The sequence below is a fragment of the Vespa velutina genome, chromosome 13 (assembly GCF_912470025.1).
Source record: "Vespa velutina chromosome 13, iVesVel2.1, whole genome shotgun sequence".
Taxonomy (NCBI): domain Eukaryota; kingdom Metazoa; phylum Arthropoda; class Insecta; order Hymenoptera; family Vespidae; genus Vespa; species Vespa velutina.
Genome location: NC_062200.1, coordinates 2,502,629 through 2,515,876, shown reverse-complemented (window position 1 = coordinate 2,515,876; position 13,248 = coordinate 2,502,629). Strand labels below are relative to the sequence as shown.

Sequence of the window (13,248 nt, the reverse complement as noted above, 5' to 3'; positions counted from 1 at the left end):
TATGACTTAAGTATTGCATAAGAGACACTTTTCAGTTTACTTTGGACGAGGTCAGATTTACAGGTTTGAAATGTACTTTATAAATTGATATAAAAAGGACTTATATAAATGTCGTATTAACACATTTTATATATCAATTTCCTTTCACTTTTATTTTTAATTTGGTTAATTTGATATTATTATGTTTGAAACTTTGTCATATTTTTATTTTAAGTTTTATTTGTTGAAAAGTTTTTTCATTAAAAGTATTTAAACGCTTAATATGAAAGGATCTTGCATAGAAACTTCTAATAATATGTAAAAGAAAATATAAAAATGTAAGAGAACTTAAAAACTCTACGTATCCAAAACTAAAAAAATCATAATATTATTGATATATTTTAATTGTTTACAAAATTGAGATATTCTCCTTTATAAATAAATTAATAAATGTCTATAAATCTAATCTTTACTCTTAACCTAACTTTATTATCATTTTATTCATTTAATCTATTAACTAATTTTTTTGTTTGTAATCTTCTCTGATATATTATATAGATTTTTTTATAAAAAAAAAATATGCAAAATATGCAAGCAAAGAAAAATACTACTATTTAAAAAACTACTATTAACTTTAACTATCTCATTAAAAATCAAATACTATAAAACACTCATATCATAATCAATTGTTTATAAACATAGTCTTTTAACAATTTTTTATGAAGTTTTTAACTCAATTCGAAAAATTCTTTCATTGAGAAGATTTTTTGTTAAATATATTTACAATAAAGGCAATATGAATTACAAAACTAGATGATTCATCCTTTATGTGATTATAATTTTACATACTAATTTCTACATATATTAGATATCTACTAAATAAATAGTTTCTATTTTGTTATATTTTTATTATCTAAGTACATATTTTTATTATTAATCTAATGTATTTTTTTCCAATTAATTATAAAATTTATTAATTTGTCATCAATAAATTTTTGTATTTCTCCCGCCTAAATTCCGGTGTATTTTATCAAGAAACAATGAAAACTTCCAATATTTATGATTTATTTATCATTTTTATTTAATTCTAAACAGATATATATTTTATGTATTATTTTTTTTTCATTCGTTCATTATCTTTTGTTTAAAAAAGAGGAAGAAATTTGATCCATTTTAAAAGAGAAACATTTCTTTGTTTTAAAACAAGACGAATATTCAATATGTTTTGAGAATAAGGTTTAAAGTTCGTTTACCGGAAAAAAGTATGTAAAATTCGATAAGTCGAGATTCGAGATATATTGCATTGGACCAATCATAACGTTTGGTTAAATCGATATTTCAGGTCTCGAAATATACTCGAATCAGATCAGCGACGCGATACGTTAGTGTGCTGTGTTTGTTTCCTTCACGTACTCTGAAAGCCGTGAGAAAAAATGACTCAGGAAGGCCAGTAAGTATAGCAAAATCCCTCCCATTTCTCTGCACTAATTTTAGAATCATTCATCGTGATCTTTTGAATTGTCGCTAAAACCTTGATATTATTAAATATTAGTGCTCAATAAAATATGATTGCCGCCCCGTGGCTTTCGAAAGGCCGCCATATTGTATTAGGATGGTTTTATTGATTCTCGAAGATTCTGGAAAACAGACGTAATTCATTGTATTTCAGCGCACGTTTTATTCAAAACATTTTTTTTATTTTGTCGAAATAATAATAGCAATATTACGTAGTATCTAAATTGTATTCACTTTCGATCTAACAATCTTGATAACGATGCCTAACATGTAATACATTTTCCGGTGATCAAACGTGATATCTTTTCTGATATAAGCGTTTTCTTTGAATTATTTTCGATTTTTTCTAAATGATATAATAGACATTCCTTGTGGAATAAATCAAACAATTTTATATATATATCTATATCCTATTTTGGTGATCACTATTTTTGTCCTATCATTTCCTATAAGCTTTTTATTATGCCGTAATGACCAGCGATTTTTCTCGATATAAATTTTATTATCCTAACCTATACGAATGATCACAAAATTTAATTATAAGTTATAGTTTATTAAAAATCGGCTTGATAATACGAATTTTGTTTGGATAGATATTTTTTTGGGGTAGAAAAATATATGTATTAAAATATTTTCTTACGAATTTGTATTTATATTGCGTTTAACCTAACTAATTTTTTACGAGCAGATATAAAATATTCAATGATTTTTTTTTATTCGCTAAATTTTTAACGTGTTTCAGATTACCTCCTCCACCTGTTATGTGGGCACAAAGGAGTGATATACTCTTCATTACTATATGCTTAGAGGATTGTAAAGATCCCGTTTTAAAGATTGAGCCAGAAATGTTACATTTCAAGGGTATGGGTGGGACAGAAAAAAAAATGCATGAGGTTACAATTAATTTATATAAAGAGATCAATCCTGACAAGATAATGAAGAATTTAGGAGGTAGAACTATAGAATTAGTCCTCTTTAAAAAAGAGGAAGGGCCATATTGGCCAAGATTAACCAAGGAAAAAACAAAGGCTCATTGGTTGAAAAGTGATTTCAACAAATGGAAGGATGAAGACGATAGTGATGAGGAGGGTGACTTTGAAGGTGGCAGCCATGAATTAGAAGAAGTAAATTTGTTTTGAAATTATTAAAATTAATGTCATGAAATTCTTTTTTCTGCTTAAATTGACTCATTGCATATATTTATATCGTGTTTTATTAACATTCATAGATGATGCGACACATGGGTGGCTTGGGTGGTTCAGGGGATAGTAAGCCTAACTTCGATGATTTGGCAGATGAGGTGGATGAAATGGACAGTGATGATGAAGATATACCTGATTTGGAATGAAGACCTTTTTAATAATGCAGCAAATTAATCCTCTTAAAAGAAATGACCTATGAATAGTGCACCGTCGAGAGATACTTCAGTAGGCCATGTGCTGTTTGTATTTTCAATTACAAATCATTTTTACAAATTTGCTGATGGCCGATGTAGTAGCAAACAACCAAGTTGTGCGGTGTGCTAAACAAATTTGAAAGATAATTGCAGAAGTTGGCATATGAACAGTAATACAGTATCAAAGGATTCTTAATCCCTTTTTAGTCTGTAGTTCATACAATAAGTTAATGGACAAGCTTTTTTAATGAATTGTGTAAAATATCAAGAAGGTAAAATAATGATAACTACTTAAATTGTCTGAAGAATTGTTTATTTCAGTACAGCCCATTAATATATCAAAGCTAAATAGTTATTAAAAATAAATAAAAGGTAAATAATGATTAAAACAGATCGATGGAAAGCATGTTTTCTTTCCTTATAAATTTTGATTAGCCTTTTCCTAAATTTACGCAAAATTTCTATATAAATATATAAAATTGATTACAATTAAAAATATTACATATTAAAATATGTATAATATTTTATGTGATTAAAAAGGGACATTGAAACATACAATTTAAGAAAGAATGATATATTCCTTGCAATTTAATTAAAATACTTAACCAACGATACTAGAAGCACCACGTAATGCTAAATATCCGGCAGTAATATCCATTGGCAGACTGCGAACTGTGGCAAATTCTTCAGCAGTTGCATAATATAACTTAGTTTGTGGATCTGTATACCGTGCCTGTGCAAATAAATGTGATTAACATCTGTGTTCTTATCTTAATAATATAATTAACACATTGTACGAAACTGGATTCTTTAAAATATTAATTTTTTAAATAATGCACTTAACTGATAAAATATTTCATAATTGAACAATCAAAAGTAAAATATTTTTCGTATACTACTTACAGGCAGACCAGATATATCAGAATACTTCTTTGCAGGTTTAAAACTTGGCGGTGCATTGATAGCACTATCTGGAATTTACATTAATGTAGAATTAATAACATTGATAAACTAGCCAGTGGTAAAAATTTATTTCATTTATAATATGGTTCGGATGTTCTGACAAAATTTTGCATTGTTTCTATAAAAATGTTTTGCGCTCGCTAGAGAATATTAATAAAATCGTTTACTCTTAACATTGACTGATCTATTGTTACTACTGTATTTTAATTTAGATTTTAAATGTAAATTAAAATCATAAATCATACAATGTACTACTTCAGTAGGCCATGGTAAACTACGTTCCTGAGCCAAAACCTGTTTAAGAGATCTCCAAGTTCTTTTCTTCCCAGTATTGCTTATTGGCCGAAATTGTTGGTGAAAAGATGAATTTTTGAATACAGGTTGAGTTTTTTTATTATTTTCTACTGCTTCTTCATTCACCATCTAAAAATGAAAATATAAGGTAGAAGCAACTTTTATAATTACTTGTATATTATCTATAATTTCTTCTATGATGACTAGCTTACATTTTATAAGAATTTTTTGTATCATAACATCAAATTTATATATGCATATATGTGTATATGTAAATTATTTATATTATGTATGAGTCACAATATTCTATAAATATATACCTTTTCGATAAAACATCTTCTGGATAGGATAAAATTAATATTTTGTTTATTTCACAACCAAGTATAGCACAAATCATTTTAATCATAGTTATATTTTGATGCTTTACCAAAAGTTTTGCCCAATGACTTACAACCAATAAAGCATTATAGTACTCTGTAGAATCACTAAGGACAATTTATATAATTAAAAATCATGAAAAGTAAATTCTATAAGTATATAAAAATACCTTGAAGATTCAAAATGGTATCTACATCCTTGTGATAAATGTTTTTGTATAATAGCAGATAAATTATTTGTACAAAGTACATAAGCTTTTTCACTTGGTTCAACCAAACACAATATTGCTTGCTTACATAGTAAAATTATTTGTTGATATTTTTTATCGGTATTTTCAAAATTTGAACAATCAATTTTCTGCATATACGATTATAATAATGCACAAACAAACAAAATTATTATATATAAATGTCATGTTTTAAAGTAAGTATATATATCATATAACTTTATAAATTCATACTACTAGTTACCTCAGTTGCTATATATAATGATATATATATATATTTTTTGATAAAATCTTCATCTTTCGTATAAAGTTCTAATAATTTTTTATTTAATTCATTTTCATACTCCACATACTCTATCATATTATTTGTTAAATTACAGGTAATACCATTATATTTATTTTTATTATTTTGTTGTAGACAGTTCTTTAAAGAATGATTATATTGTTTGGAAGTTATATTTTTTAATGTGTGTTTACTGAATTTACTATCTAAGGTTCCTTGATACTTCTTAATGCGAGAATTCTTCTTATAAGAATTTGATAATTTATATTTACTATCTGTAACATTATTTTGTATTTTTATTTTATTAATTTTTTGTATAATTTTTGTATTAATATTTTTCAAATGAGGTGCAAGAACTGGAATGTTTCTTGAATAAACAGATTTGTCGAAAATATTTGTGTGCTTTTCCATAAAATGTTCTATGTCATAAGGATTTGAAAAATCAAGATTACTTTGATATACATCTTTCATTTTCTCACAAATATCTACTTTCTCATTTTGTATCTTATATGTCTTATCCATGCAGGTTAAGAAATGTTTTTTTTCTGACTTCCCATAACCCAAGTTTTGCATAAGCGAATGTATTAATTTATCCAAGTTAAAAGCCGACATATAAAGCATACTTATTCCGAAATGATAATGGTTTGTTGCATTGATCATGTATAATATTGCATTTAAATATGTTACTTATTTGTATACATAACAAAAGAGGTCAAATATATCTAATAATAGAAGTATGATAGCGGTTTTTTTTTCTTTTTTTTAACAAACCAATGGAAACATTTTATCTACATAAAAATATCACACACCGGATATATATATACTTTAAATATTAATTAAGTATGAATAAATATAAATGTATAAAGAATATTAATAAAATATGAAGCATTCTACAGTTGTATTTTCTAAAATAGAATTTTTTAAAATGTGCACGTACGTAAAATATCGTAAGTATAATAAATTAACATGATCGATTATGGAAAAATTATAATTTAAGAAATTTTTTATACATATAAATACGTCAATATATGAACTCATACGAAAACATGTATATATATATAAATATACATATATATATATATATATATATGAATTTATCATTAAAGGTTAAAAATTTATCCGTAGAGGTTAAAAATCTGATATTTTTAATATCAAATTTTTTATGTATCTATTATAACAGTACACAAAAAAAAAGATGTATTTACCTTCTTTAATGATTAGTCTTTTTCTATTTTTCCAAGATTATTATTAATTATTACTTTTACAAAATAATAATCACACGTTAAAAAGTTATAAACATTTATCAAATGCATCCGCGCGTTTGGAATGCACAAATCAAATGCATCTGTTATTACGTCATCATGAGATTTACCTATAACAAATCAGTAATACGTGCTATATAGTTCGACGAGTTTGTCCAATGGTGACGTCAGGTAACCTTGTACCTAACGTATGCGCAAAGTAGTCCTACCGGGCTATACTGAAATCCGATAGCAGATCGAGCCTAACGTGACAAGAATCACCTTCTCACTTTTGTGAAGGTCATAAGGACGAACGGTCAAAAAAACTTGTTATTGTATCAATATCAATTTCATTAAATACTATCATTAGCTGTAACACAATCAAACCAAACATGGGACGAAAATTTTTTGTCGGTGGAAATTGGAAAATGAATGGGAACAAAAAAGAAATTGACGATATCGTTGCATTTCTTAAAGCTGGTCCATTGGACCCTAACGTTGGTATGTGCCTATTAAAATATAAAATCTATCGCATAGATATACAGTATTAATCATGTAACATGACCATCTTTGCTTATTCTTATATTGTATAAACTTAAAATTAAAAGGGTATAAAAGTTATACTATAATTTGATTGTAACTTCTTATAAAGTTATCTAAAAAATAGAAAGATTTTTAAGTTTACTAATAACAAAAACATTCAAAATCAATTTCTAATTCATCACTTTATATGATTCAGCCTATATATGCTATATTATATGTTACCATTAATCAATACATTATCATTCTTTTTATTTTTTTTTATCTTTAAATTACATTGCCTGTTTATTCATACAAATTAATGTTAAATTATAACTCAGTGAAAAAGGGCTTTTATTATTTGTTTTATATATTACTTATGTAATATAGGACTTTAGTTATTTATATATAGTAACATACAAATTATTTCAGATGTTGTTGTTGGTGTACCATCCATTTATCTTACATATGTAAAAAGCATTTTGCCTAGTAATGTTGATATTAGCGGTCAGAATGCATATAAAGTAGCTAAGGGAGCTTTCACAGGTGAAATTAGTCCAGCTATGCTTCTTGACAATTCCATCCCATGGGTAATTCTTGGACATTCTGAACGTAGAAACGTTTTTGGAGAAACAGATGAATTGATTGCAGAAAAAGTTGCTCATTCATTGGAAGCTGGATTGAAAGTAAATGATTCTTTTATTAATGATATTATATTTTAATGTCTATGATATAACACTCTAAGGTAATATTATTATTTTGAAGGTAATAGCCTGTATTGGAGAAAAATTAGAAGAACGTGAAGACGGGAAAACAGAAGAAGTAGTTTTTCGCCAAACAAAAGCTATTGCAGACAAAATTAAATCATGGGACAATGTAGTTCTTGCATATGAACCTGTTTGGGCAATTGGAACAGGTAAAACTGCTACACCTGAACAAGCACAAGAAGTCCATGAGAAATTACGAAGCTGGTTTACTAAGAATGTAAATGCAAATGTTGCTGAAACACTTAGAATTATTTATGGTGGATCCGTAACAGCAGGAAATGCTAAAGATTTAGCAAAAGAAAAGGACATTGATGGATTTTTAGTTGGAGGTGCTTCTTTGAAACCAGATTTTGTACAAATTGTAAATGCTAAACAGTGAATTCAATGCATAACATATTTTAATATTTTAATGTTTGCTCTTTTCCCAATTATATATTTAAAGGATATATTTTTAAAACATGCATATTATCAAAGCATATATTTTCTTATACTTCATTACAATTTTAATTTCCAAATTTTAATTACTAAACATTATCAACAAAGCTTAAATCATAGTAATGAATATTTTTTGGAACAGCCATAAAATAAGATTTAAATATATATTTCATATAACATACATACATACATACATATATATTACATTGTTGTAAGTTGTTTAATGAAGATATAATAAAAATAACAAAGACATTGTATAAATGTTATACATCATATCTATTTTATTCAATTAAACCATTTGTTATAATAGTGGTTGATTCTTTGTTTATTTTTTGCTTATTAAATCCATCTTGTTGCGCTCTTGCATTTGCGATAGCTACAAGTGATTTAAATGTTCTTGGTTCCCAACAAGCCAAATCAGCTAAACTTTTATAATTTAATAAAATATTACATCTGTTTAAGCCTTCACTAAATGTTTTTAGATCCATATCATGTTCTAGTGTAGCTGCTGTACTTCTTGTCATCCAAAGCTGTAATTGTAAGTTCAAAAATATGATAATACATTTTTTCATATTTCACTAAATAATGAAATTATCATTACATACTAGTAATGTATATTTCGTTAACATTACCTCGCGCATATCATCCTTTTTTAATTTTCGTCCTTTGGTAGTATAGAGTAAAGATCTATGAACATTTCTAATACAGATAGAGTAACAATTTCTTCTTCTACCTATAAAATGCTACAAGATACAATTATTATTATTAAGATACAATTATAATAAATAATTCATAGGAGTTATTATGTATATACTATATTATTACTTACAGAAGCAATTTGAAATATTTTACGTTTTCGCCAGAATTCATCTGGTCCTCGGGATCGAACTAATAAATTTAACGACAGAAATACCATGATTTCTCACAGAAATTATTAATTTTTTATTATGTACAATTATTATATAGGTTAGTTTGCTTCGAAATGGAACAGCACTGATCGCCGCCTATCGAATGCCGAATATCGATACTAATTTTATTTCGATATAACCTCATAAATATAACTCTAAGTAATTTTGTAATCAGTGACGTGCATGATGAAAAGTATATATGTTCGTTTGATATCAACACGTTTTTATTTTGTCTTGTAAAGTAAATATATATACATCCTCACATAAAATGGTTGGGAAAAAAAAGTAAGAATTAATGACAAGTCTATAATGTATTATATTTTAAATATATAGAATGATAGGATTGCATCTTTTTTTTCACATTTTGCAAACACTTTTCATAAAAATGAAAAAAATTAAGTAATTTATTCAATATAATAGTGATTATATTATTATGTTATATTATACTATATTAATAAGTAATTATTATCTTTTCTCATTTCTGTACTTTAAAATAGTAATAACATATCAAATAAATATTATTATTGTAATAATGTTCTCTATTTTTATGTAAAGTTATTGTAAAAAAAGAATAGATGCAACTTACTTTAATTTTATATATAATTGCATTTTACTATAAACTTTCCTTATAATTTAGAGTAAAAAATGGATTCAAAGTTGAAGATATCGAAGATGTAAACATGGATGAAATCTCAGATTCTGAAGATCAGTATTCAGAAGAAGATCAAGATTTGCTTAGAAAGGTAAGAATAAAAGAAGCACCAGAAAATTTTGATAGCGATGATGAGGTATACGGATTGCAAGATGATGAAGAAAACGAAAATGATGAAATGGATAATGAACAAGCCGATTCTATGGAATCTGATATCGAGGGATTGGAAGATGATTTCAACATACCTGATGAGAGAGCATGGGGCAAAAAGAAAAGAACATACTACTCTACAGATTATGTAGATCCTGATTATGCTTCTGCTAGTCAAAAAGATCTAGTTAATGCGGAAATAGAAGAACAAGAAGCTAGAAGCATTCAAAAGAGATTAGCTGAACAATTGGATGATGCTGATTTTGGTTTAGATTTTATACAAGTAAAAGATGATGACGAAAAAGCTCACCATGATAAAGAGGAGACTATAAAAACAGATCTTACCAAACTTAGTAAAAGACAGAGACAGATATTAGTTCAAAAGGAAAGTCCAGAATTTCTTGCTCTTGTTAATGATTTTAAAGGTAAATCCTACATATTATTTTTTGTTGCACCTATATTATTCTATATTTTCCAATATATTACCATATATTATAATTTTTTACAGAATGTATGAATGAAGCGAAAAATATACTTGCACCTTTCTTGGAACTTGTTAAACAAGGCATATGTCCTGATTGTCCTGCAGTTGCTTTTGTTAAAACAAAATATCAAATAGTATTAAATTATTGCGTTAATATTTCTTTTTATTTAATGCTAAAAGCCAAAAGATTACCTGTCAGTTCGCACCCTGTTATAAAACGTTTGGCTCAATATCGTCAACTTCTTAGCCAATTACAAGCAGGAGAAGGAAATTTATTAGAAAAAATTCAAGAGATATTAAAAATTGAAAAAAATGGTGGATCTCTTTATAATGTATCGGAAGAATCTGTGACTTGTTTTAATAAAAAGAAAACAGTTGCTACTGTAGTAGAAGACACGAAAAAACGACAACGACAAATTAATGAAACAAGCGAAGATAAAGAATCTGACAATATTACAGATGATGAATTATATGAAGAAAATAATTTATCTGAAAAGGATGATGAAGAAAAATTGAATGTTGAAACAGATAATCAAGAAAACAAGATATCAGAACAAATGGAAGATATAGAAGGAAAAAGAGCAATTACATATCAAATAGCAAAGAATAAAGGTCTTACACCACATCGTAAGAAAGAGCAACGAAATCCAAGAGTTAAGCATAGAAATAAATATCGTAAAGCAAAAATCCGTAGGAAAGGAGCAGTGCGTATTAAAATATCTAATTTACTAATTTATATATGTGTATATATATATATATATGTAAAGTTATAGAGTGTACACATATTTTCTTTTTTCAGGTTAGAGAAGTCAGGAAAGAATTAACTCGCTACAGTGGAGAAATATCAGGAATTAAAGCAAGCGTGAAAAAGAGTATTAAATTGAAATAGTAAATACATAATAAGTACATGCTTTAATTAATAATATAATTGAATTAATGAAATCTATTATTGTATATAACGTTACAATATAATTCTATCATATTCATTATCAGACTTATTACATTGAATTAGGATAATGTTCATGTGTCTTTATGAGAAACAAATAAACAGTTTAATTTTATTTGTTATATGTACGAAAAAATGAAACTTATCTTAACAATTGTTTTACAAAGAAAATGTAAATATTAACAATCTTTTCTTTCACGCATCACTTATATTTATTTTGCATATATTCTTGAAGATTTTTCAAATGATGTTTATTTAGAACTTACAAAAATGTGTTGTGTTATACTCTATACTTTAGTAGAGATTCAAACTTCTAATTTCGCTAAAATATCGGATTCACGGAATAAATGATATTCCTTGTTGTCTTCAAGTTCAACTTTTGTACCACCATATTCGGGCAGCAGTACGGTATCACCAACCTTAATACTTAAGGGCACGTGTTCACCTTTCTAAAACAGATTAAAATCTCATTAATTTTTTTTTTCTTAAAATTTATATAAATATATAGAGTATTATAATTTATACATTATTTCGAGAGCCAGGTCCTATAGCCACAACAGTTCCTTGTAATACTTTAGCCTGCGCTTTTTCAGGAAGAACAATTCCTCCTTTCGTTTTTGTTACAACTTCTGCTCTTTTTATCAAAACTCTATCAAACAAGGGAATGAGCCTCTTAACGGCATTAGCAGCAACACTAGCGGCCTGCAAATAAAAAGTTATTCCTTTGAAATAAATCTTCATTACTACACGAACGAACTATCATTATATTAACATTACAAATAATTAATACTTTTAATTGTTGCATAATTGAGTGATTTTAAGTTTTCCCTTTTCACAAAATAGGAAAAAGAAAATCTTCTCAATAAAAATTACCACTTCAAATGCAGTTGTAATCAACTTTCTAAGCTGTAAATGACTTTCCAATGCAAAACTTGTATATTTCACATAATATAACTCTTGCAAACAAAATTATAAACAAATGCTATCGAATCGAAATCCATGAGATTCGCATTGCAATCGTTTATGAATGTTGTTAGTAAAAAAACAACGAACAGTAATTGTCTTTTATACGTATAAGAATTATTAATAAATAAGTTTAAAGGTTATCTGATATAAAATAAGTTACACCCGAATGATGATCGTTTTAAAAAGTGATTCTTCGTTTTAATAATAACGATGGACAGTGTAAAAATAAAACAATATCCATAATTTTCTTTAATTAAACAATTAAAATTAAATATTTAAATATATTAAGTTCTTACCATGTTACTTTGATTATTTCTTGCTTTTAGTCTGATATCTCTTACCGGCAAGCACACTTGCACACGTTGTGTAACCTCCTCGTGCAAAAGACCAGAGTTTACCCTCCCCGTTTTTCTCGAAAGTTCGTATATTTCGTCAGCACTCTAACCGAGCGCCACGTTCATTGATTTACTCGAAGCTTCCAACGAAGATAACGTTCTTGTTACATAATCATATGCAATACTTTCATGTTGAAAATAAATCTAGATAATATTTCTTTAATAACAGTTATTATCATCGTCAATAGTTTTTTTTTAGAGCATGTAAACATAAGATTAAGGCATAATGTTTATTCTGTTTTTTTTTTTACACATTTTAATGTAAATTTTTTCGTCAAATTTCCGGATCTATCTATAAATAAATAAGATTCTTGATTAATAGTTTTGTTAACAAAACTATACATTTTGTTATTTATAGATTAATTTTGTATTAGAATGAAAAAACTTGAATTTGAATAGAAAGTAATTCTATATCAATATATAACATGTTTATGGCGTCCATTTTGTTCTTATAATCAAATTGTCGTACATATATATAGATTTTGTTGTAAAATAAATTATTAAAATTATAATTTTAAAATACGTAATATAATTATAATATATTATTATATATAATTATATATTTCCAAATTTATTTCTAATATATGCTGGAAAAGATGATTGGTTAAGATAGACATGTTGCGTCATCGAAACCTACGTACATTCTAGAAACATGAATTTCAACATCGATCGATAAATTAATGCTGAATTTCAATGAAATTTGAAATAATTTTGTTAGAAATAATATTTAGATAAAAGATCGGTCGATTTA

The 13,248-nt window shown here is 26.5% G+C and overlaps 7 protein-coding genes across 9 annotated transcripts; 3 read left to right on the top strand and 4 right to left on the bottom strand.

The window, feature by feature from the left end:
* Window positions 1-1,308: 1,308 nt before the first annotated feature.
* LOC124953849 (prostaglandin E synthase 3) lies at window positions 1,309-4,028 on the top strand. Of its 2 annotated transcripts, none has more exons than XM_047505844.1 (3): window positions 1,309-1,429; window positions 2,237-2,618; window positions 2,723-4,028. In XM_047505844.1, exons 1-3 carry the CDS (start codon window positions 1,413-1,415, stop codon window positions 2,840-2,842), a joined length of 519 nt encoding a protein of 172 aa, XP_047361800.1. In that variant the 5' UTR covers window positions 1,309-1,412; the 3' UTR covers window positions 2,843-4,028. The 2 variants fall into 2 exon arrangements, with proteins under 2 accessions (XP_047361800.1, XP_047361799.1); XM_047505843.1 differs by lacking the exon at window positions 1,309-1,429 and adding an exon at window positions 1,490-1,629.
* On the bottom strand, window positions 3,187-6,491 carry LOC124953851 (INO80 complex subunit C). Of its 2 annotated transcripts, none has more exons than XM_047505846.1 (4): window positions 6,240-6,491; window positions 4,099-4,276; window positions 3,794-3,861; window positions 3,187-3,623 (listed from the first exon to the last, which is right to left on the bottom strand). In XM_047505846.1, the coding sequence occupies exons 2-4, from the start codon at window positions 4,274-4,276 to the stop codon at window positions 3,492-3,494; spliced, it is 378 nt and encodes a 125-aa protein (XP_047361802.1). In that variant the 5' UTR covers window positions 6,240-6,491; the 3' UTR covers window positions 3,187-3,491. The 2 variants fall into 2 exon arrangements, with proteins under 2 accessions (XP_047361802.1, XP_047361803.1); XM_047505847.1 differs by lacking the exon at window positions 6,240-6,491 and adding an exon at window positions 4,468-4,608.
* On the bottom strand, window positions 4,351-5,869 carry LOC124953873. The gene is made up of 4 exons (XM_047505874.1): window positions 4,996-5,869; window positions 4,695-4,882; window positions 4,468-4,632; window positions 4,351-4,354 (listed from the first exon to the last, which is right to left on the bottom strand). The coding sequence occupies exons 1-4, from the start codon at window positions 5,692-5,694 to the stop codon at window positions 4,351-4,353; spliced, it is 1,056 nt and encodes a 351-aa protein (XP_047361830.1). The 5' UTR covers window positions 5,695-5,869.
* LOC124953848 (triosephosphate isomerase) lies at window positions 6,455-8,308 on the top strand. Its single transcript, XM_047505842.1, has 3 exons — window positions 6,455-6,776; window positions 7,227-7,480; window positions 7,560-8,308. The coding sequence occupies exons 1-3, from the start codon at window positions 6,668-6,670 to the stop codon at window positions 7,938-7,940; spliced, it is 744 nt and encodes a 247-aa protein (XP_047361798.1). The 5' UTR covers window positions 6,455-6,667; the 3' UTR covers window positions 7,941-8,308.
* LOC124953850 (39S ribosomal protein L20, mitochondrial) lies at window positions 8,025-9,031 on the bottom strand. The gene is made up of 3 exons (XM_047505845.1): window positions 8,826-9,031; window positions 8,629-8,739; window positions 8,025-8,526 (listed from the first exon to the last, which is right to left on the bottom strand). Exons 1-3 carry the CDS (start codon window positions 8,910-8,912, stop codon window positions 8,278-8,280), a joined length of 447 nt encoding a protein of 148 aa, XP_047361801.1. The 5' UTR covers window positions 8,913-9,031; the 3' UTR covers window positions 8,025-8,277.
* Window positions 9,000-11,251, top strand: LOC124953847 (something about silencing protein 10). The gene is made up of 4 exons (XM_047505840.1): window positions 9,000-9,189; window positions 9,542-10,131; window positions 10,215-10,894; window positions 10,990-11,251. Exons 1-4 carry the CDS (start codon window positions 9,173-9,175, stop codon window positions 11,077-11,079), a joined length of 1,377 nt encoding a protein of 458 aa, XP_047361796.1. The 5' UTR covers window positions 9,000-9,172; the 3' UTR covers window positions 11,080-11,251.
* On the bottom strand, window positions 11,084-12,556 carry LOC124953852 (10 kDa heat shock protein, mitochondrial). The gene is made up of 3 exons (XM_047505848.1): window positions 12,399-12,556; window positions 11,662-11,838; window positions 11,084-11,585 (listed from the first exon to the last, which is right to left on the bottom strand). Exons 1-3 carry the CDS (start codon window positions 12,399-12,401, stop codon window positions 11,442-11,444), a joined length of 324 nt encoding a protein of 107 aa, XP_047361804.1. The 5' UTR covers window positions 12,402-12,556; the 3' UTR covers window positions 11,084-11,441.
* Window positions 12,557-13,248: the final 692 nt, after the last annotated feature.